We start from the raw sequence: 24,273 nt of genomic DNA, 5'->3' as shown, positions 1-24,273 counted from the left end.
AAGGATTGATAAAATATTTTTAAAAATGTGTATTCTTAACTTTAGGAATAAATAAAATACAAAACCGTTTTTTTTTTTTTTTATTATTTGCTGTGTTATTATTATAACCGTAATTTAAGAAAATAGCGACAGACAAGTTGCATACTAACTATATTTGATAAATAACAGTTTTAAGGGGTGGGGGGGGGACGCTATGAAAAATCCTTACCTGACTTCAGGTTAGTTTCACATAAGTGACTTTCACTCAGCCAGCTAAGACTGAGGTTTTCGTAACGTCGTTTTCCTGCTACTACCCCCAATAACGTTATAGAAATTAAATAATTATAATATAAGAGGAAAACAATAAATAAGTATATAATAATAAAAATGATAGGTCCTGTGATAGAAAAAATATATATATAATTTTTATCATAGCTCAACGTGCTTTTGGCAATCGTTAGACGCTATGTAGGAATTCAAGTTTTCAGGAACTTTTGCACCGTCCAACAGGTTGGCCAACGCCCAATATCTTTTCCTCAGGAGGTGAGCCGACGCTTTTGGCTCGCGCTGTCGCGTGAATATGCCTTTTTTGTTTCCCCCAACTCTCCTGTAAGCTGAAACACACACAAAAAAAGGATGGTCGTTATTGTCGACCTCGAGGTGAAGTTCTTAATTAATCGGTTCCAAAAAAAAAAAATGTTTATCTGTATCCCTGCGTTTCCCTGTTTTTGAATAATGTTGTAAAAGTGATTAAATACGTTGGCATCACTGATACCGGCAAACGACACCACAACAGACGACGTAGGTGTGAGTAAAATTCAAATTTTTTAAATTATTTTTCAAAATCATATAACTTTTTAATGAATGAGTAAAAGTACACAGTTTTTTCACCAATTTTTTTTTTTACAATTATTCCGAATGAAATGGCTATCTTGAAAAAAAGTAAAATAGTTATATGTAAAAAAAAAAAATATTTATATATATATATATATATATGTATATAGATTTATCATGAACTTATAAAATGTGTTATAATTTACTTATTTTTTTTGTTTTATCATACAATATAACCTATGTATGTACTAATATTTATTTAATAATAATGAACAATTTACAGTTATGTAAATTAGTATAAAAAAAAGTTTTAAAAATAACCGTTTTTTTTTTAATATTTCGAAATAACCTAAGGTCGATACTAATAACAGAGCGTCTAATAGGATGGATCATAAAATCTTGGACGTTCTGTTTAGATAGTCTATACTTTTTAATAAACCGACGATCGTTTAAATCTTAATAAAACATAATGAGCTAGTTTGTTTTACACTAAAGTAGTTCTATATATGTATTTAAATTAACTATTAGTAACCGTCCGATGCATTTTCGGTGGGGTGAAGTCGTCGATTTTCATACCTTTCGAGTTCAAACTTCACAATATTTTTAATAATTTAAATTAAGTAATAAATCCGTAATTTTCCAAATAATTAGTTTATACGTTTGCGCAAAAAATAAATTAAACAACAATTTATTATAAAAAAAAAACTAGAAAAAATTGTTTTATGATTTTTAACACTATGCGTTGTGATAAGGAAAAAACGAATAATTGAACTAATATGCTATTAGTTACGCTATATGAGCAACCTAATATAGTAATTGAATAGAGTTAGTTTACCTATTCGATTACTAATCATTAGATCGAATTCAATAGTACTATTTTGTATACTTAATCTAATAGATGTTCGAAAATGGACGTATTAGATCACTAATCACATTCGATCAAGTTCAAAAATACACCCCCCGGTCAGGGACTTGCTTTGACCTGATTAGCTGTTGGTCAGACGAAGTTGTGCGATCAATACTCACATTGTTCAGTCTTGAAGTCGGCAAAATTCCAAATCATTTCGCCGATGAAAAAGTTTTTGGCCCTGAGCACGTCGAACGCTTTGAAATGTTCAGACATCAGTTCCACCTGGTACTCTTCGGACCAGACGAACGACGGACTCTAAACCCCCAAAAAAAACACACACAGTCAGATTGAAGGGATAGGAAGGCGGGCCAATGCTAGTGTCATCACTCTACATGTTATATTATATTAAAGCACAAGATGAATACAGCATAAGAACGGTTACCATGTGCAAACCGGCCACGGCGTCGGCACCGTATTCAGTCATGAAAACGGGCTTGTTGTGCTTGGCATGCCATCTGATCGCTTCGTTTACCAGATTGTACTTGATCATCTCCGTGTGTCCCGCATTCGAGTACCAAGAGATGTACCTGTTGAAACCAATGATGTCCAAGTGTTTGGCCTGCAAAAAGTGTCGATTAAGTTATGGCACTATATAGTATTGGCACCGTGCAAGCATAACAATTAGTATGCTATTCGAATTTTGAACTGTAACCCATGAGAATATTAATGAAACGTGCAGGGAAAAAAACAAAAGGAATGCCTTGATATTATAGTACATAAAAAGAAAGGAAAATATAGTTTAGAAATACTAGTAAAATATGCAATTAAGAAGGAGTACGCATAGGATATGAGGTGTTACGATTAAGCAGCCATTGAAGTGTTTGGGGTAGATGAACGATGCCAGATAGAAAATAATGTGCGAAAAACAGTACAATGCACATCAGCTCAATACTATTTGGTAAAGTAACAAAGAAAGCAACGTTTGAGCATTAAATGTTATTTAGAACCAACCATATTATCTAGTTGGCCAGCTCGCAGCATTCTTATCACTTTCTTATCATATCAGCTCTTATCATCGGATTTATTTATAGACTATGGTAGTCAAAGACGTGATAAATTCATTTCCGAGGTAATTAGTAAGCAATTTTTGGTTCTAAACAAACCGGAGACTGCCTATCTGGAATAACACACGGGGATTAAATCTTAAATCCATTTTTTTTCTTCAGAAAATGCACTTGCACGCTCACATCCCTGCTCATTGCCATGTAATGTGATTACCATAGTCTAATAATAAATCATAGAATATCAGCTCACTGTCAATTTTCTTATTTTATCTCTTACATGCTGATTTATTCTTATCAATCACTTTTCTTATCGCTATTATTTATCTTGTCAGAAAATTAGATTAAATACTGCCAACAATAGCCCAAGCAATTACACCATAATAAACGGCGGTATTCGTGAGCCTTCAATACCTTCTACAAACATTAACGTTCAGTTCGGCAAAGCAATACAAAAAGCGTATGTAAAATATTATGTTATATTATAGTAGATATGTTTTAAATTCGATTGCAAAGACCGTTAATCATAGAAAAAATGGCGGATTGTTTTTTTTTTAGGATTGGGTATACACACAGGAGCGCAATTTGAGGGGGAAGCTTGTCTTCATAATATTTTTTTATGTTCAAACTCTCAAACGAAATTGCGCCCCTGTGTATACATAGAGATTAAGGACGAACCGGCTACGACGAAAAGCTACAAAGCAGAGGATAAGGTAAAGACAACAGCTGTAGATATTAAAAAAAAAAAAATTTTAATTAATAACAGAAAGAGAAGGGTTGTCCACCACTCACCAATTCGTCAGTTTCGACATTTGTCGCAATAGCCGAGGTTATTGGCCGCGTGTGGTCTAAGCTTTTCACGTAAGTAGCTACGGATCTAAAAATAAAAGGCATAAATAGTCTACAAAGAAGAAGGTCCGTAGAAAACTGTATTTTGGTAATTAAATGTGTACAAGAGACGTGTGAGTATAGTGTAACGTGTAGCTAAGACGTTAATACTTATTAGCGTTAGACGAACAGTATATAATATTACTTCTAACTACTTAATGAAAACTCCACTACTAAAAGTGACGAAGAAAGCTGATGCTGTAATAGAAAAGCGATCAAGTGTTTCGTTTCTGTGTACGATTTATGAAAAATAAGCATAATTATTTAAATAATAAAATATATCAAACACAAATGCGTGTAATCGACCATAATAATATGACGTATGGATCACTCCGAGTAAAATCAGCACAACCAATATCATTTGTTATAAGTATTTTCCTAAAAGTTCGCATACTTTTTTTATAAACAATGTACAATGTGGACAGTTTGACCTTCTCGGTGCATTTTTCTGTGCATAATTAATAGTACTTTTTAGTACACTAAAAACATACGCTAAGAGAGCCAACAGATTGGGAAAACGTATACTGTTTTTTTAGGAAAATTCGAAACATAAGTGAACATTTTTGTGTCGACTTTACACATTGACCCGTATACATATTATTATAATATTATAGTTTAAATTTATCGAATGCGTTCAATGAACTTTGACAATTATTATTATTACTCACCGCCCTGTCAATGCTGTACCATTTGTTCAGAGCGGCAGTAACCGGTCGAGTTTTATCCTTAGACTTGACGAAATCCACAACGTACCTACATAACATAATTTGACAAAAAATATGTACTTACAAAATCATAAAAAAAAAAAAAACGTGTCACAATAGCACGTCGAAACTAGCAAAACACGAATGTCAACAATATCTTTGGAAACGATTAAAATAAATTAGAAGTTATTTTATTATTTATCCTACTACACGGGTGTTTACACATAAGCAATCCTGGAATTTCAAAATACCCAGTTTTTAATATTGTTTAATACACTGGCAAGGTTCTTATTCTTATCACTATAATATCTCTTATCAACCGATTTTCCCTTATCGGTGCCATTCTTATCACTATAATATCTCTTATCAACCGATTTTCCCTTATCGGTGGCCATCCTATATGAGAAAGGTAGTGCGCAAAAACCGAAACGCGCCACTCCTGGCTGCGCAAGCGCATACGAGAGACATAAGCCTTTTGGTTTTTGCGCGCGTTACCTTTCTTATATGGGACGGAGTATAGCTTGTACGTGTCAATAACTGATCAGCCTGACTGTTGTTACAAACGGTTATGCACGTCTTGTTAAGTGTGTTTTTTTTTTGTGCAATTACTAAACGACGACCGCGGGTGAATAACTGGCAAAAATAGTGTATTTGTGTAAGTTGTGTTGCCTACTCGGCGATTTTCACGGGGTTTGGCTCACTTGAAATACATGTCTGCATCCTTGTGATCGGACCGCGGTTCGTTCGCGATCGACCACATGATCACGCTAGGTCGGTTTTTATCTCTTTTGATGAGCTCGGCAAGACTGGTGGTGTGTTTCTTCAGCAGCTTGTCCGAATAGTTGCTGAGAAAAAATAAAATAAAATAAATTATAAATTACTTCACTTACCGATGAAACGTTTGCGGTAAAATCATAAAAAAACCATATTATGTAGGTAAAATTAAACAATAATTTTCAATCAGTAGTAAACAATAATTTACAAAAGTGACATTGGTACTTAACCACATAGCAATAATTTTAAACGTTTTTAATTTCTTTTCATTGAAAAAATAATAAGGAAAATAATAATCATAGTTTTTACTTTACCATTAGACAAGTAGTCAGTACTAATAAGATAAAATTTCTGTTATTAATATTTCATTATTATGTCTTTAGTGTTTAGTCAAAAGTTATTAAGTCAAAACATACATTTTTAAGACAGAATGTTTAAATGAACATACATTTATTGTAAACATCTATTTTTATTAGTTAATTTATTGTTTTTATGGTTGAAATATTTAAAAAAATTGGTAAAAAATCCAATACTCCAAGTAGTTTTATGAAATTTGTGTACTTAATTCAAAATTTAGATTTGCTAGAAAAATAACTTAACGCTATTTGGTTTTTACTCCTTTTACGTTAAAATTAATCTATCCAAATCAAAATTAAATTTATTTTTTTTTCTAATGTATTTACACTTTTATTTAAATTATTTTTTATTTTAACTATTATCCGTTCAAATAAAAATGTATTTGACATTATTACTTAGATATTATGCTTAAATACAAATACAGTTTTATTTTAAAAAAAACGTTTATTTCAAATAATTACCTATTTGAATTTATATTTTAACGAAAAATTACATAAAAAATGCTCAAGTTTGATCAAGTTGAACGAATGGAAAAATGTGAAGTCTGATATGTATTCATTTTAACTGGTCGTTTACACGGATAATCCTAACATGAGCGTCCTCATAAATGAAATCTTATTTTTTGTTGCACGACTGTTTATCTGTCCATCCCATTGTCACTACACAGTGTAGCTGGTGATAAATCTACAAAACCGAAATTCCCCTCTTCCAGACCAAATCGGTTCACAGTAGTAGTGAACCCCGCTGTTGGGGCCTAAAGATGGGGGGGGGGAGAGGCAACTCAATTTGAATATCGTCTGGTCTGGAAAGTAATAATTCATCACGAGCCCTCCTCTCGACGGCCCAGACACAACCTCTAATGGTTGTTGTGTACAGTGTACATACATACAGGGTGATCCATCTAGCGTAAGACACTCATTTTATGTATAAAATATTTTGAGCATTTTATTATCTTCAGCCCTTATATGTAAAACCGGTATCGCATTTGGACTCCGTGGTCGGTCGATAAAACCGATAGCCATATAACCATAACGATTGTTACTTTTTTTACAATTTATGGAGAAGCGGTTCTTTACCTACGGTCTGATTACCGGTGACAGTATTAGCGATAGAGATCAATAATTTGTTATTTAACGGCAACCAGAAGTGGTACCGTTTTGAAGAACAAACGAACGAAGGTGTCTTATGATGACACACGGTGTCTCGCGCCAGTTGGATCACTCTGTATAATACGTCGTGCGGTTACAACGTAATGTACCTATTATGCTTAAGGTACAACGCGACAATATTATTATAATATTATTATTTAAAATTCAATTCGCTCACTCCGTGTCGACGCTGGGACACTCGTCCACGATCATGATGCCGTGTTTGTCGGCAAAGTCCATGATCTCTTCGGCGTACGGATAGTGGGAAGTCCTGTAAGAGTTGGCTCCGACCCACTTGATGAGATCGTAGTCTCTGGTGACCAGCGCGTAGTCCATGCCCTTGCCTCGGAACTACAATGCAGCAACACGGACAAAACAAAAATAAAAAACACTGCCACGGTGAAAATAATATTATTATATTTTACATAATTTATAACCTTCAGCCTACAACCACCACCAGCACCCCCTCGCCCTCCCTCGACCGTTGATATGGTAAACGGTTTATTTTTTTTTTTTTGTAATTCTCACGCGTACCGCACGAGACACATTGTGTGTGTTCAATGGGTATAATACGTAGTATTATTGTTGTGTATAAAAAATAATACAGGGTGGAGCAAAAGATATGCATCGGTTTTGAAGGGCTGTAGAAAAAAAAACTATTCAACTTAGAAAAATGAGGTTCGTATTGTTTTCGATTCAGTAGACAATCTAGTTTCTTACATCAAGTTTTAAAGGTAACGTCACTAAAATAGTGGACCACCCCACGTATCCCCTCGGAGAGACCAGGCGCTCGGTGACCAGGTTTGACCATTTTCGTCTTTTCTTAAGAGTGCATCGTTGCTGTCGGTCGCCATTTTAGTGTTTGTAATCTTTAAAACTTTATGTAAAAAACTAGATTGTCTACTGAATCGGACGATATAAATTACATTTCTCCAAATTGAATAGGCTTTTTTCTGCAGCCCTTCAAAACCGATGCATATCTTTTGCCCCGCCCTGTATATATATATTTTTTTGTATTCTACTAACATCCGAATCCTCGTGCCGGCCGAAACCGCGCAGGTACACCGGTTTGTCGTTGATCAAAAACGAATCGCTGGTCCACTTGATCGTCCTGATGCCCACGGGTATCCGGTAGATGTCGTCCACGTTCCAAGTAGTCGAAAGTTTGATCTGTGGACGCGACATAGGACCATCATAGTAGTGTGTACTATCAATCAACAACAATACAGTGTACAAATTCAATGGCGACGACGATTACCTCCAACGTGTACATGTACCCTGGCTGGTCGTTCATCAGATACGGCCACCACAGTTTGGCGTTTTCGATCTCGACGGTTCCCGACAGTCCTTCGGGATCGTCCAGGCTCACCGTGTACCTATCCCGGACGTTGTCGCCGTTCAACACCGACACCGAACAGTTGATGGTCTCGCCGCTGCTCAACGACCCACCGTACGACACGGTATAGTGGATCAATCCTATAGAAAATAACACCAAAGTTAATTATGAACCGACCGACCAGATTTTTCGGTTTTAAGACCTGTCTTTTTTTCACAAAGTTTTTGTACTTAAACATAAGTTGTTTATTTTTATTTTTTTCATTTCGATTTTGTTAACTAACCCATTATGTAAACTAAAAGTTATAAAAAACCCCCAAGACAGTGAACACACTACACGAAAACATATTGTGCTCTGGTAAATATCTTCACGATATCGTGATGGGAATTAAACTAATATAATATTATTACTATACGAATATGCAGATGACACTCAGCAGAGATGATAACACTATAACCCAACACGCTACAGTGCACATATCATTATAATGTACTATTATTTATACAAAATATGGGCAGCTAATCATATTTGTCTATCGACTCCAAGCCTCGAGACATTTTGTATTATAATAATATATATAGGTGCACGATACCTACTTCTAATGTCTTCCCAAGAGTTTACGCTCAAAATATATGTATGTACAAGGTGTAACTAAAATAGACATGACTCTTACATCAAAGTGATATACATACAAAACAAGACGTGTAACAGCTGTAATCAAGGCATATGTACATACACTGTATACAAAAAAATAAAATAAAAAACACAGTAATTGTTTGATTAACCAACGACGTCGCATATTGTATGTAAACAGTTTCATTGAGTGTTTTCATAAGAGCAATGGACAATATTGTTATAACCGTATATACATATTGTACAAAGTACATATTATGACTACACGGTTACTAATAGGTAGATTGGCTGGTATGCTGAACGACATACTTAATTTTATATTTTATTGGGCAACACCGAGCACGTTGTGTGTTAAACTATAATATTTAAGCGATATCTTCTACTTTCAAATAAAGGTAAAGTATATAGAATAATTTAAATATTGCAATTAATAAACGTGGTTAAAGTAGAAGGTATTTAATGATGACTTTAATGTTTTTATACAATTTTTCTATGTATACAGTTCCACGACAGCGCTTGAAAGTAATTTTAATACTCCAATCATAACAATTCCTGAAATTTCGTGACCTCCTCATCCCTATATGTTCCACTCTGTACCCGCCGTCAGGGTTGATCATTTACCACTTGAGATCAAATAAAAAACATTAAATATAAGATTTGTCATCATCTACAAAGACTACATGAAGAAATCGGCGCAAATAATTTTTAATATATTTTCAAAGTATTGTTAAACATGATTTAGATATTATTGAAGTATATAAATTAAAGAGATTTTTGGCACGACATTTAATATTTAAAAAATGGTGTTTATAAAATATTAAATTTCATGGCAAAAAACACAGACCGGTAATTTTAGGTAATAAAACAATGGGAATGTAATGAAAAGTTCATACCTTTTCCATCCTCGGTGAAATCCGTCTTAATGTCCACATCGTCTATGTACACTATAGGAGTAGTGTACAAAAATACCGATCTATGAATACCGGCATAGTTGAAAAAGTCAAAGGTATACAGCTGAATTACTTTGGTCGTTGTGTTACTACTGTAAAATCAAAATATATCATATATTTTTTTACATTAGTAAAAAGTTATTTTTATTCCAATATATTATGTTCAAAAATTCTATAACAACAACTGTATATTTTGACCTAAATTCAATATTTTGTGTTTATTTTGTAGGAATTTTGGCTGGATCTGAATCTGGAATTTTCTAATTTTCTTTTGTACTTAAAAAAAAACAACTATACATTAATCAGTAATTCCGAAATAAGTTTTGATTTCACGTGTAAAATGAGATTTTAAAAAAACCTTATTTAAAATAATTTTAGACATTTTTTCAAACGTAAACAACTCAAAAAAAAAAATACTACAAAACGATAATTTTTTACAAATTCGGAGGCTCTTTCAGAGTCTATTCTTTAGCAAAAATCGTTTGTCGAAAAGTCAACGATTTTAACAGTATAAAATTACAAGTCAGTATTTTGAGATTTGTCCAATATTTTCTCCAGTCTAGCAGCTCCCCGGCGATTATGTTATACTTAAATGTATGTAAACCCCCCCATGTACTCACATGGTTAAGTTCTGAAAAGATCCTTGGGGCACAGTGATGGCCGTGAGTTCGTTGTTGACGGCCACGGTTATCCTGTTTGACCGTCCGAACCTCAGGTAGGTCGTCACTTCTTTCTGGAACGGCAGATGGCCGATATCGTGGCTCATGACTAAATGCGTGTTCACCCACTGTAAGCAAGCAAAGGCGATTTTCATTTCCTTACAGATGGTTGGAACGATTTTCCATTGCGGTTAAGATTTGGAAACGTCTTAAATTTACCACTTGGGCCGCATAATGGACGCTGCCGAACCTCAACCATATCCGGTAGCCCTGAAGCCTCCACGTTTCCGGCACGAAAAACGTCTTGTCGTACCACACTAACCCGACGTGGTCTCTGATCTTCTTGTCCACCATGACGTCGTTGTAGCTGCTGGGGACGGGCATTTGGATAACGGGACCCGTCTGTGAAGAAGAAGAAAAAAAAACCACCAAGTAAATCAATCAGTTCGTACATTTTTAAAAAAAAAACCTTAATGTCTCTTCTCTGTTGCCTACTAGAAATATTATAAAGCTGAGAGTGAGAGTACTGAGAGTGTGAATAATACATAATCAGCCGGTTTCACCAACATTTTTTTAAGAATTTAACTTATTGTTAATTATATTTCACAACTAGTTAGTGAAAATTGGGTTTCATCAAGATTTATAAGCCTTAACACATTGTTAAACTCACCCGAAATCGGCTTGTTAACATTTATTATAGTACTTATAAATAATATATATAATATTATATTCAGAATATTGTATTTATTATAGTTCAGAATTGTCGACTGAGTATAATAGTATTATATTATATTATATAATAATGAATTACACATTTTATGAGGAATTTCTTTGTATTGAGTATTTAGAGAACAATAGAAATGACAACTTCGATAATTCTTTATTACTTATTAGGTAAGCAGAAGTTATTTTATGTAGGTAGATTAGGTAAAAAGGAATGGCACAGACTTGCATTATAGATTCAAATATCATAGTTTATTGTATTTTGTAATTTAGATAGTATTATAATGTCTTGCCTGTCCTGCGTATAACAATGAAAATAATTCTTATCACTACCTACCTTTTTTTTTAGGCCTTAAAAATAGAAAAATTATTTTAATTACCTTGATGACAAACTATTTTTAGAAAGGTATGGACTATCTAAACAATGTGTTAAAAAATTATACATAAATTATTTATATACACCGAAAAGTTAAAAGAAAGTAAAATTAAATGCCATATCTATTATCACATATCTCGATAACCAATGAGAACGTTGGAATCGAGGTAACCGCTTTGGTAACCAACTAACGTTTTGTTAACTTAACAAACATTATAATTAAACAATAATTATGTTATAGTGAAACTTATTTCATTTAACCAGATGTTAAATTTAAATGAATCGTTAACTAACATTGTGTTAAGAATGTATTTAACACAATAGTTGGAGAAACCGGCTGAATATTGTTTATCATACATCAGCTACAGAACAAATTATTCGAATGAACTACATTTGAAGAAATATTCAAACAATAACACAAGCACGGATTAAAAATCTATTTTCGCTGAATCCAAATCGCGCCTCAGATTTTAATTTAGCCCGAGTTCGAGAAATAATATGACCTTAACGGTTTTGAGCTGGTAAGCATTAACTTGATAATAGGATATACCAGGTACCGATAGTATTTGTGTATACATATTACATTATTGTGCATATACAAAATCAGGTTAGTGTCGTCAACACGTTCAGCGCTGAATAAGGCGTTGTGCGTATGCAATTATGCTACTCTGGTGTGTCGAAAGACCTTTTTCGCGTTCTTAAAAAATGAATGTAATAATATTATAAAATACCGTAACTTGACGGTGACATTTCCTTTGATAATAGTTATGATAAATATATAATGCGTAAGACAAATGACAGTACGTGAATCAGTTTGTAATAACAAAATAATATTATGTAGTACTATACAGGGTAATTCATTAAAAATAAGACACTCTATATCTCTTAAAATAATTGCAATTTGTTATGGTTTCTTTTTCAAATAATTTTTGTTTACAATATTACAAACTTCATAAATATTTACATTTTTTATCATTTTTCCAGAGCTCTATTAACGTTTGAAATTTAAATCATTTGAATTTAATGGTAACGTATATTGTGTTTAATTGAATTTTTTAATTGACAATAATTTGCTGACAATTTTGACTGGTCGATAATCGGTGTTGTATAATACTTACTTTTAGAGCTAACAATAAGTTAACAATTTTGGACGGGAATTAAAATTTGAATTTATAAAATAAACGGCTGTGTACTATTTCTTACACCGTAGTTGGGAATTATTCGAATCGTTTTTACCTTGTTGAAGCGATAAACAAAAATGATTTAAGTAATAAAGTACCTTTGTATTTATCGATTTACAAATAAGCTTATACATGAATACAAATTATCCATTAATTTTTTGCTATTGAATTGAACTGAATTGAATTATTGTTTTTATTTTGATACTTGGAATAACAGTTTAATTTTAAGTCGAGCACCTGAGTTTACCTAACACTGTCGGTATTAAATAGTGAATAATCAGATGTCTGTTATATAGGCTTTTCGCTTTGTGACTAAACACAATAATTGCGAAATTATTTTTATTTAACTATAATACGTTGTTTATGTTATAATATTAAATGACCATTAATGTTGTCAACAAGACACGTGTAACGCCGTTGCGTCTAATCTGTAGCCAATATATTTGCATATTAGAATTAATGTTTTTCCTTATTCTTTGTGTTTTAACTTCTGGTGTGTCTGATTGTGTGTGATATATATGTATTATCTTATACGTTTGTTTAAATACTGAAGAATTAAATGTAGGTACCACATATAAGCTAAACAAATAGAAGCTAGGTATAATAATATAACCTTTGTCTGCAATCGCACTACACACAGAACAAAAATATTATAATAGTTTATACAGTATAGTTTGATAAATGTCAATACTCAATAGTGTAAAGTTATAATGTATAAATTAAAATATTTTCTCGACAACATTTTAACTAAAACCTAAATTATAAACTTTAAACTTTCCAAAAGTATAGTACCTATATCTTATAAATCATAACGTGACACAATGTTTACAAATTCTACACATATTAGCTTTGTAAATCAGGTTACCCTCTTAATGTCAACGCTCTCTATAATACAATATTAATGTAAATAAATAAATAATAAATTTATAAATTAATTCACAGTGCATAATTTATGAGAAACACTGCTTTTTTATGTTCTTATGCTTATGATCTCTTGTAATAGCGACATTTTTTTTCTACTCTGTTATATTTTAGTAGTATTTTATTATGACAAGAGGTATACCACCTAATTTATTGTCACTATTTCAATTAACCCGTGGTCATAAAAATGCAGACTACATTTTTTACGTTTTGTTAAGTACCAAAGAATAAAATATTAACGAAAACAATTTATAACAGTTAAAGAACAACATATGTCGACACGATTCCGCCAAAAAACACTAATTTAACCACAGAACAGTCGTCACGAATATTATAATTTCAATAAAATATAATACTCGTGACGGTATAATATCCTATTAATTTGTTTGAAACACGAAATTAGATCACAACAGAAGCAAACATAACAGTAGTAATGTTTTTAATAATTCAAATATTTTACTATCATGTCAAACGTTTTTTTGGTTTACATATCTTATAGCATTATTGTGCGAATTTCAATTGGTTTTAATGGTTTTTATATAATTATTTATTGAAAGTTTACCAGAGTTCAAATAAAATGAAATAATGATTAATGCGCACCCGATTAAAACAAAAATCATCAACTTTAACAGCTAATGACCGCTTGACAGTTTTTTAATAATTACCTACTTTGGAATTATCGACATTTCAAAATGCATTACCCCTAAGTGCCCACTACCTACGGCGTAATGTTATTTTTAAATACGTTTAAAATAATTTAAATGCTAATTACTCCAAAAGCAATTATTCATAACTAGCTGCCGGCCGGTCATTAAAAGTGTTAGCCAATTATTGTTTCGAGTAACATTTCAAATTTCAAACGTGTAAACTGCTATTTAATATTTTCGTGATGACAAGTGTTATTGTTTTTGTTTTTACTAAAAAAAACTTTTAAACTTCTCAAGAAAAAATACAAGTTTTGGAGTTGGCCTGCATAGCTACATAATTTTATAAAATTGTTATATAAAATATAAAAAAATATCAATTAAATTCAAACCTTAGCAATATTTTATTAAAATAACAAATAATAATTTGAACTTGATGTGTTGTCTACCTATACATTTTCATTCTGCGCATCAAATATTTTTTATTTTGAAATGAAAACCAATTGTTTTTATCTACTGTTTCAAATGACTAATTATTTGAAATCGTTTATTATTTATAACGTCAAATCATATTTTATTGAAATACATTTTAATATGAGTGTTCCAAATAACGAATATAATTAGTTGAAGCCAATTTAATTTAAGTATTTTAAATTATTTGAATTACTATTTCTTTTTAATTTAAACGAAAAATTATTTAGAGTTGAAATAAAAAATGTATGTTAACAATTTTCGCTTTTTTTCTTTAAATTCTTTCAATTAAAAATGTATTTATTATTTAAATACTAGTGATAATTTGAATTTCTGTTAATAAAACGTGTTTTGTTTTTAATAATGCACAAGGTAAAGTAGATTTAGGAGCAATTTGTCGTGCTCGACGATTATTGATTCCTATATCGATTGGAAATTAATAAAACCTGGTACATTACCACACTGGACAAAAGCTAATTAAACAATACAAGAACGGGTGTTTACTCTGCGGGCATGTGGTCTAAATAATGTGCGGGTTTTCAACAAGGCGTGCAATATATTAACAGCTTGGAATCATGACCGACTGCTATAATATGACACTATTATTTTTATGTGTATTTTTCTTGTATAAAATAGCTTATAGGATTCGTATAGACTATTCGATTTGCAATTCTCGGAACTGAGATAGTGTCTAATGTCACATCATCAGCCGTCTGTTACTTGTTTATTACGATAAAGGCTGATTCGTCAAGTCGTTTCGCATATTTTCTTGTTCATTAAGTGTAATCAAACTGCAGACATTAATGCACAAACCTTTATTGTACAATAGCCAAGGCGACAAATAAGGCAAAGAATTATTATATCAACTATAGTAGAAATTTCGAAAATAGCTGTTTTTTAGCTTCGATGCAGAACGTGGGCTTTTTTTTATCTGTATACACTGTAACTTTTTTAATACTGGACCAATTCCTTCGAATAGCAACTCTATAAATCACAAATTTCATCTAGTTGGTACTTTGGGGGAGGGGGGGAGTAAAAGTTGAAAAACTTTACTTCTTCACAGTCGAAATTTGAAAAAAAAAAAAAAAACGGTACGAGTTTTTTAAGTTAAACATTTTACTGGCTATAATTTCGAGAAAAAAAGTCGGATCGAGTTGATATTTATAAGAAATATTTATTTGGTATGCCCGCACGTCGGTTGTATCAAATTTAAATTAAACCCATTTCCCACCCCCTAGGGGTACAAGTTTTTTTGTTTTTTGGGGTTTTTAGCCGTAATTTTAAGACCTTTGAGTTGAAAATTTGCCAGTAGTTAGAACTCATATGTATTCATAACATATTAAACGAAAAACAAATTCGGCACTACAGTTTTTTTTTTAATTGCCGGAAAACTGTGTTTTCGCAGATTGCGTATATTTTAACAAAAACACCTAAAATCTTAAAAAAAAAATTATCAAATCATTACAACAATTTTGTGTAGATCTATGCAGAATGATACTATTAATCTCCATCATATATATTTATATAAACTCCTGATACGTAACACTAAATATTGAAAAATGTAGAAAAATATGTACCCAAAAGTATGGGAAAAAAAACCATTTCAATAATAAAAGTAAATGTTTAAAACTGTTATACCAATATTTCAAGGTAGGTCCGAAACATTTATCCCGCGCTGTTTCACCTATGTTGTGGGTCATGTTTTTAGAAGTTTTATTTCAAACGTTTCTGAAAAATCCATAAGCATTGATGATCTTTTAGAACCGCGGTTGTGTTGAAAAGGTCATGAAGAAATCATTGCCGTAGTTGTCAATTTATATTAAAAAATAACATAAATTATTTAGTCGCCATAAAAATGAGAAACAATATAATAATTATTATACCTATGGCTTCATTAGACACTGCCGTTGGACGGAATAAATAAAACTAATACTAAACAACTGTCCTATTTTTTCCTTCAGTGGTTGTACAGTTTCAAGATTTTGATGGAATTAAAAAAAATATATTATACGATGTCCATCTTTTTTTTTTATATTTGTATATTTTAGTAAATTAAAACGAGAAAAAAAATTAGTTTTAAACAACTATTAAAAACGAAGCTAACGACAAACCGACGTTCAACCCAAACCTATTAATTCAACAGTGGATATTTATATAAAAATTATAATAATCCAATTTATCTAACTAATTGATTTAAAGTCTTTCAAATGCTTTACGGCTATTGTAGAAATCTCATTTGTTTTTAAATATTTCAAAAGGCTGCGGGTAGCTTTTGATTGACGTTAAAAACTTCAAAGTTCAGTCAAATTCTCTTTTACCAAAAAAATAGCTTAACAAGCATAACTAAATTAATATACAGGTTGCTATAAGAGATTCCAAAATCACATCTCCCTAAATCCTGTTACTCAAGGGCGGAAAAATCACAATGGCCTTGAAATATCATTGTATGGTAAAAATAAAAAATTATTCACATTGGTGGCTTTATCATAACTTCAAAAAAATCGTCAACAAGTCATGTTGGCCTTGAAATTCTAAAGACCATGAGTATTTGCCGTACACCGTTATTAAAATGCAAGTTTAACATAGGTATCTAAAAAATAGACACAGTCTTTTGGCTTTGTATAATATTTTTAACACAAACGAGCACTGCATTTCATTTATGCAAACAGTGCAAAATTTAAACGCACATCGAATCACACAAGTGTTTTTCTAAAGTAAAAGAATTATGTTTTCGAGTAAACGCTTAGGCAAGAATTCAGTAAACAATAATTTAATTAAAAAAACCAGTACGCACGTATGGTTTTTTTTTGTCTGTATAGACTGCTACTTTTTTAGGGGTGCAAAGTTTTTTGTGTTTTTAGCCGTAATTATAAGGTAATATTAGTGAAAACATTTTTCAGAAGTCAGAACTCATAATAATATGAGTATCCATAACATATTAGACAAATAAAAAAATTCGGGAGTACATTTTTATTTTAATTGCCGGAAAACTGTTTTTCGAAGATGTTAAATGTTTAAAAAAAAATTATCAAATCATGCCAATATTTTAACGGATACTATTTAGAGTGGCCCCGGTAAGTTTTGAGTGCCCAAGCATAAGTATTAGGTTTTAATGACATTTTTTAAAAGTGATTTTATCACATTCAGTCAGTTCGGTCCAACTTAAGTCCCGACCCCAATTTTAATGGCTTTTTCCCTTGTGAATTTCCGTCGATAGCCATACTTAAGGTTAGGTTACTATTTGTTTTACGGACTATTACAGACAGTAGTCGTACAATAATACAATATCTATGTGCGCTGTTAATAGTGTATCCGATTCGATAACATTTTCAAGTTCGACGATTTGCTATGACCTTCGGATTTTCAACGTGTAAAAAGTAACACTAAGATGTGCAAAAGAAAACAAAAAAAAAAAAATTGGAAATTCAAACATTGACAATTTTATACATTGTTTTTGTCGTTAGAACGACGTTTTTTTCTGCCTAAAATGTATGAATATTTATCGATGGAAAAAAAATGTACTCAGACATTCTCATGTGTGCAAAAGTGCCGAAATTTTATGGTTTTTTGAAAATATTTTCGATTTATTATAACCTTAGCATTTCCAATATAAAATGTGCTATCAACAAAATCGCACACGGAAAAGCCGAAATTTTGACAACCCCCCCCCACCACTGCGATAAAGGTTGGAATATTTATAAATGGCGCATTTTGGCCTTAAGAATGAAGCCGACTGATTGGTCTGACCAAACTTAACACTTTGGTGTCACCGCAATAATAAACGTTTACTTTTTTGTAGTAGAATTCGAAGCGAATTGAGCGTTTTTTTAATTGATAGAGTCATTGTATGACAACGAATGTAGAGCACAATTGGTATATGTTTTTTGCAATCGCATATGAACTTTTTTGTAAGCTGTATACATTGTAACTTTTTTAATACTGGACCAATTCTTCTTTTGAGTGGCAACTCTATTAATTACAAAATGTATCTACTTGGTATTGAGACGGATCGATTTGAAATTAAAGTTTCAACATTTACTGGCTCTAATTTTTATTTTTATTTAATAAATAAAAGATATACCAGGGTATGTTATATTATTCTTGAAAACTAATTTGTCCAAAACATTATTGCATTTTTTCATATAATCTACGGCTGTTTTAGCAGATAATAGTAGATAGTAAACCTATGTAAAAAAATGTTTTACAGAAAAAATACTACAAATATTTTAATGTCCATAATTTCCTTGTAAGACGACCATTTTTAAGGTCAATCCGAAGCTTAGAAAAATCCAATATATTAAGACGCGTTTTAACGATTTTTGTGTTTTTAAATAATTTTGATTCGGACAAATGGTTAATTGTATAGTTAGTGCTGATTCTGACTTAACCGTTGTAGTGTCGAAAAAATGGCATGATATAAAGAAAGTAATACATTGTTCTTAATATTTTACAAACGTCCAATTGATCGTCGAAGATACATTTTTAAATTATCGTTTTTTAATTAGATCTAGCTGTACTATACCTTGCTTAAGTCTTTCATGTACCAACGTTCTTTGAACCCGATCAACGAGTCTGGTTCGGACAGTCGAAAATTCCACATGCCGTCCAACGACTTGACTTCTCGAGACTCAGATTCCCTTGGATAGAGAATGCCCACGGCATCGACACACGCTACAAGTGTTAGTGCCAAAAGACCAACAGTCAACGACTTTGCCGGAAGTGACAACATAACGACCGCCTTCGATAGTAATACTGTTCAACATATACAATTATTATTACTATTGGATTTATTAAAAAAAAAAAAACTTTAATAAATTTAAGATGTTTCGGTCTCTGGTAGAGAAATAAGTTATTACTTATTATCATATTACTACTACATTTTACCCAAATGTATTATGCTTCTGGAAAATAATTATCCGCTGGATGTATGATACTAATAGATTTTTTATATTAATTTTTAAAGTCCCCACACTATGTTTTTCAATATGTTAGCAACGGCAGGGTTTTAGCGGTTTTGGAAAGCTAATTTTCATTACTAGTTCAATATCGGTTCTCAGTTCTAGTAAAATATAAAAGTACGGATAAGAAAGTACCTATTGTATTGTGAACGACCAACAAACCTAATCTAACTTAATGAATATTGCAGTCATGGTATCTATGTACACACCGTATGACTACTGTATTATTGAACTCTCCATTATCCGGTATTAAGGATGTACATTAAAAGGACAACGAAAAATGTTACCGTTTTGAAAATGATAAATTTAAATTCCGTTATAGATAATTGTTTTGATGCCTGCAACAGCTGTGGTTACTGGACATATACGACTATTACTTAGACCCCGTCTGGTTCTTAGGCATTTTAACAATACTCTTTCCCGGGTCGCACAATTCATACGAACGTAACTGGTTTGGACAAAATAGACTTATATACCTATTTTTTTTTTTTATAGATACATAATAGAAATAATAAAAAACACTTTTTTTCTCAAAGGAAAACCGCACAGGAAACGCGGCCGGTATCGGAACGGAGCGAGGCAATAATAATTCAACTATTGCACATTTATACAGATGACTGTAAGTTCATCTTCTCATCTCGTTAGTTATAAACGACCTGTCCCCTCTCCTAATTGTTTTTCTTTGTAACAAACAATATTATTATCAGTATTATACTTATAGCTGTACCTACTGTTTCGCACACCGCGTTAGATCAACTCAAAACGATAAGCCAAACAAAACTAATGATCCACAGACTTAAAATGAGACATCGGTGCTTTGTGTGAACCGAAAACCAATAGCCATTATTATAATAAATATAGGTATATATGTATGATTTATATGATATTATACATTGTATACTGTAAATTTCACACCGAAACGGTGTAAACTTTCTAAACGGCACCTATCAACAATAGCCGAATAATACATAATTACATAATTTTGTAGAAAAAAATTATAATTTTCCATAAACCAAGCCGGGAAGTTACAATATAAAGCACTTCATTTTATTCTGTTTACTTAACTCACAAAAAAAGAAAAAAAATGTTAATTGCAAAATTGCTCATAAATGAACTCATTAAATTTGACAGGTTCTTAGTTTTGTTATTTAAGTATACTGTATAATATTATATTATTATAGTATATAGATAATATTATATTCTCAAGTTATTGTTTCGGCCACACAGTAGGCGCACTTTCACTTCCTGGCGGTTGCGCATGATACTAATTATAATTATTACTATTATAATACTTATCTATTGCTAATGATATCTACAGTCTATTAGTCTAAAACTATTATCACAGCTGCACGTCTCTATAGTCAAACTGTTTTACTATTAAATAAAGGAAAACGCCTTCTCTAATAATTACTATCAATATATTATAGCGCCGACAAAAGAATGCATATTTATCATTTAAAATCGTACACGGTCCACCGTCGTTTCGACTTTTTTTAAAATTGTATTATTCATTTTTTTTTTTTGTCTTATCAAATTTGAACGCGTAAAACAAATATTTTCGCAAAAAGAAAACGTCGACCTTGCCCGATTAAAAAAAACAATTTAACACGTTTATGAGTACATATACACACACACCGTCTTCGGACCAAACAAAACGCTTATGCAAACAACAACATCTAGGAACGTTTTATTTTTGTTTAAATAAGTCACGAAGACGCTAATGAAGAAAACTTACTCGAGTAAATATTATAATGGGTGACCTTTTTTTGATAATTACAATATTGTATATTATATTATTTCACCTACATAGAAATGTACGATTTATGAGTACTTATTAATATTAGCTACAGCCAACAGCGGATTTCTATTCGCATGCAGACCGGTTTGACACAGTTGCAACACACACTGAAAGCTCTACACCGAGTTAGGCTAATCTATCTATCTTGACAAACGCGTACACCGTAAAACTGCATTTCTATCAATCACAATAGCCGTTTATTATGATCACCTAGTAATTAAAAATATATTATTTAAAAAAAAAAACAGCGGACTGTTATAATTATTTTATGTCTTTTTTTTTTTGTATTTCATAATAATAGTAAAATCACTGTTAAATCAAGAAATCAGTTTATTTCTAGGTGTTGTTCTACCTGTATAATATTTATTTATTTTAAGATATTATTATTATGTAACACCGTCGTACCTGGTGTAATAGTAATCGTATTGAAATACTCTTTAGTATTATTTTTGAAAGAAAAAATGCTTAAACTTTCATACATTTTAATTCGAGGGTGTGTTTTTTAATCGAAATGGTCATTTTTAATTAGAACACTGAACAGAATCCTACCACAAACCCCAAAAAAAAAAAATTTTAGTAGATTCATCTTTATCAATAAGGGGTAAATATTTAGTAATTTTGAACGTAGGCGACCACGTGACGTCCGAAAATTTAACACTCAATAAGAGTAGGATATAAATATATTTTTTTGCATTTAATGTCTAAAGAGAATTATATACTATAGTTAATATTATCGTGATTACTTAAAACCCGATTGAGATCTTAAATTAAATTAAGTTAGTAAACTTTTCAATCTTTTAACTTAAAATTTCTCCCAGTCTAGCCGAGTTTTAAACATATGATATCGCTCAGGTGTTTGCGGCACAGTTTGAAGAAATTATGTTTGATTTTGAACACAAGATCCTGTTGCTAATGTAATAATTATCAAATTTACTACCAACCGTTGGTCTATATAATGTAAAGCAATGGACGACCCATTGAGGATTTATTTGAATTCAAACCCGTTTTATATGTTTGATGATAGTAACTATAATTGTTAGCCATGTGCGCAGATGAAATAAACGTAATTTATATACACTGTTGATCTAGGCACTTAATTGATCAAGGCAAGTACTTATAAATTTATGTTATTTATTTCACAAACGGTATTTGGTTTAGTAAACGATATAGCATTTAAATAATTTAAAATTCTGATGAATGTTATTAGACTACGATATTGTCACTATATATTACATAATGTACTTTATTTTTGCGTATACAATCTATACTACTTAGTATATTAGTATAGTAAAGTGGTATATGTATAAATATATAAGTATTAGCATATAGTATTATAGCATATATAAGTATTATATATGTATAAACAAATGGGCAAATTTAATTTAAATATCTGTTACAGGAAAACTATGTTGCTAATAAATATTATTTCTTATTGATTTTATTAAAAACTATGTAATTTTTGTAACAATTTATGTACTTTATTAATACTTTAACACCATATGAATAAAATTGTTCAACCAATTTACCAAACAACCGATGATTCTTTTATTAAATTTAACTGCACTTAAAGAATTTGTCTAAATTATAACAATTACCCCGCAACTGACCCTATAGCATATTAGTTTCAATATTACAGACTCAAACCCGCATAGGCCAAAGCGATTATATTTTTAAAAAAAAATCCATGGGTCACTTTAAAAAATTATCTAACACTTTTTTTTCTATTCTAACAAACTTTAAGAACATTAGCTGAAATTTTATTCAAATTGACAACCATATTCTATCTACAAATACTATCAAAATTGTTTTAATCTATACCCAGAGGTATAACTTTTAACTTTATGATAAATAATAATTCTTTCAAGTTTCCCAGTTCCAAACACCTAATGTAAAAAAATAAAGTATACCTATTTTAATTAAAAACGCAATCGCTAAACCATTGTTACCGAATGACGTTATTTTAAATTTATTAATAAAATATTGATAACAAAAAACAGATTAAATTGTACATAATTAAATATGTAACAGATTAAATATTTTGGAGCTATCACTTTCTTTGACCCGTGGCCACTGAACTTCAAACACACGCTGATTGTGTTATAGTTATAATAAACTACAATAATGTTCAATAATAATTCTTAAAAAAATGTTTTACCGTACTAGTAACACATTGTTTACAAAAAATCGGCCAATAGTTTTCTTTGTGTGCATATATATATATATATATAAAATGATTAACTATAATAGAATAAAATATAATAATATACCTTTTTTTTACAGACAAAATGGTACCTCAGACATCGTAGTAGATGACAAAATTAAAAAAATCTAACAAATTACACATGTTTAAAATATAAAAACAATGAACTAAAAAAAAAAAAAAATTATTATAATCTTAAAACGAAAACCCCTATTCAGACAGACTTCGTTCGAGCGAGTCGAGTGTTTTTAATAGGAAAGTAGTCAACATACTGCTGGTGTGGCGTAGCGGTAGCTAAGCATCAAACTTAAGCCGGCAGGACTTATCACACGAAAGTGGGTTGCATTAACTATATAGCAGTATGTTAGAGTGCATTGTGCGCACGCGCCATTCGACACTTTTGTTTACACTCTTCTTCAAATTGACATCACAATTATTATTATTATTATACTTAAATTAATGACATTTTAATAGTCTGACAAGTTGTTAATAATATTATCGCAGTACAGGATCTCCGCGAGGTACATCCATTGTACATATAATATTCGGTACCTGCGACCAGTTTAAGCCATCATTCAATTGAGAAAAAAAAAATTAATTATTCGAGTAACCACATTCATTAGAATAAACCACTAATCAAATTATTCGAGTTATGTTATGATAACAAAATCATTGAAAAAAATAAAAATTGACATATACTTTGAAATTTAACCTATAGCAACTTAATATTAATGTATCTGTAAATAGTATAATTCATCCTATGGTAATACTATGTACGAGTATATGGTTATAGTTTTATTCGGTTACTTGCTCTGTTTCATCAAACAA

The 24,273-nt window shown here is 31.1% G+C and overlaps 2 protein-coding genes across 4 annotated transcripts in view; one reads left to right on the top strand and one right to left on the bottom strand.

Moving 5' to 3' along the window:
• The window catches only part of LOC126843564 (uncharacterized), a 44,090-nt gene that overhangs the window by 5,435 nt on the left and 14,382 nt on the right, over window positions 1–24,273 (top strand). The window lies entirely within an intron of this gene.
• LOC126843560 (beta-glucuronidase) lies at window positions 76–23,718 on the bottom strand. 3 transcript variants are annotated; one of them, XM_050581159.1, is made up of 13 exons: window positions 23,513–23,718; window positions 19,012–19,241; window positions 10,393–10,575; window positions 10,135–10,301; window positions 9,458–9,606; window positions 7,854–8,071; window positions 7,622–7,765; window positions 6,774–6,946; window positions 5,018–5,161; window positions 4,281–4,365; window positions 2,106–2,282; window positions 1,840–1,978; window positions 76–593 (listed from the first exon to the last, which is right to left on the bottom strand). In XM_050581159.1, exons 2-13 carry the CDS (start codon window positions 19,216–19,218, stop codon window positions 409–411), a joined length of 1,971 nt encoding a protein of 656 aa, XP_050437116.1. In that variant the 5' UTR covers window positions 19,219–19,241; window positions 23,513–23,718; the 3' UTR covers window positions 76–408. The 3 variants fall into 3 exon arrangements, with proteins under 3 accessions (XP_050437116.1, XP_050437115.1, XP_050437117.1); XM_050581158.1 differs by lacking the exon at window positions 4,281–4,365 and adding an exon at window positions 3,517–3,601 and having other exon boundaries at window positions 77–593; XM_050581160.1 differs by lacking the exons at window positions 4,281–4,365; window positions 23,513–23,718 and adding exons at window positions 3,517–3,601; window positions 19,657–20,030 and having other exon boundaries at window positions 77–593.

This window comes from Adelges cooleyi, unplaced genomic scaffold (genome assembly GCF_023614345.1).
Source record: "Adelges cooleyi isolate 19-005CV unplaced genomic scaffold, UGA_ACOO_1.1 ACOO_flye_CR_arks_rails_tigmint_CR_PRNA_574, whole genome shotgun sequence".
Classification (NCBI taxonomy): domain Eukaryota; kingdom Metazoa; phylum Arthropoda; class Insecta; order Hemiptera; family Adelgidae; genus Adelges; species Adelges cooleyi.
This window is presented reverse-complemented; position numbering and strand designations above follow the sequence as displayed.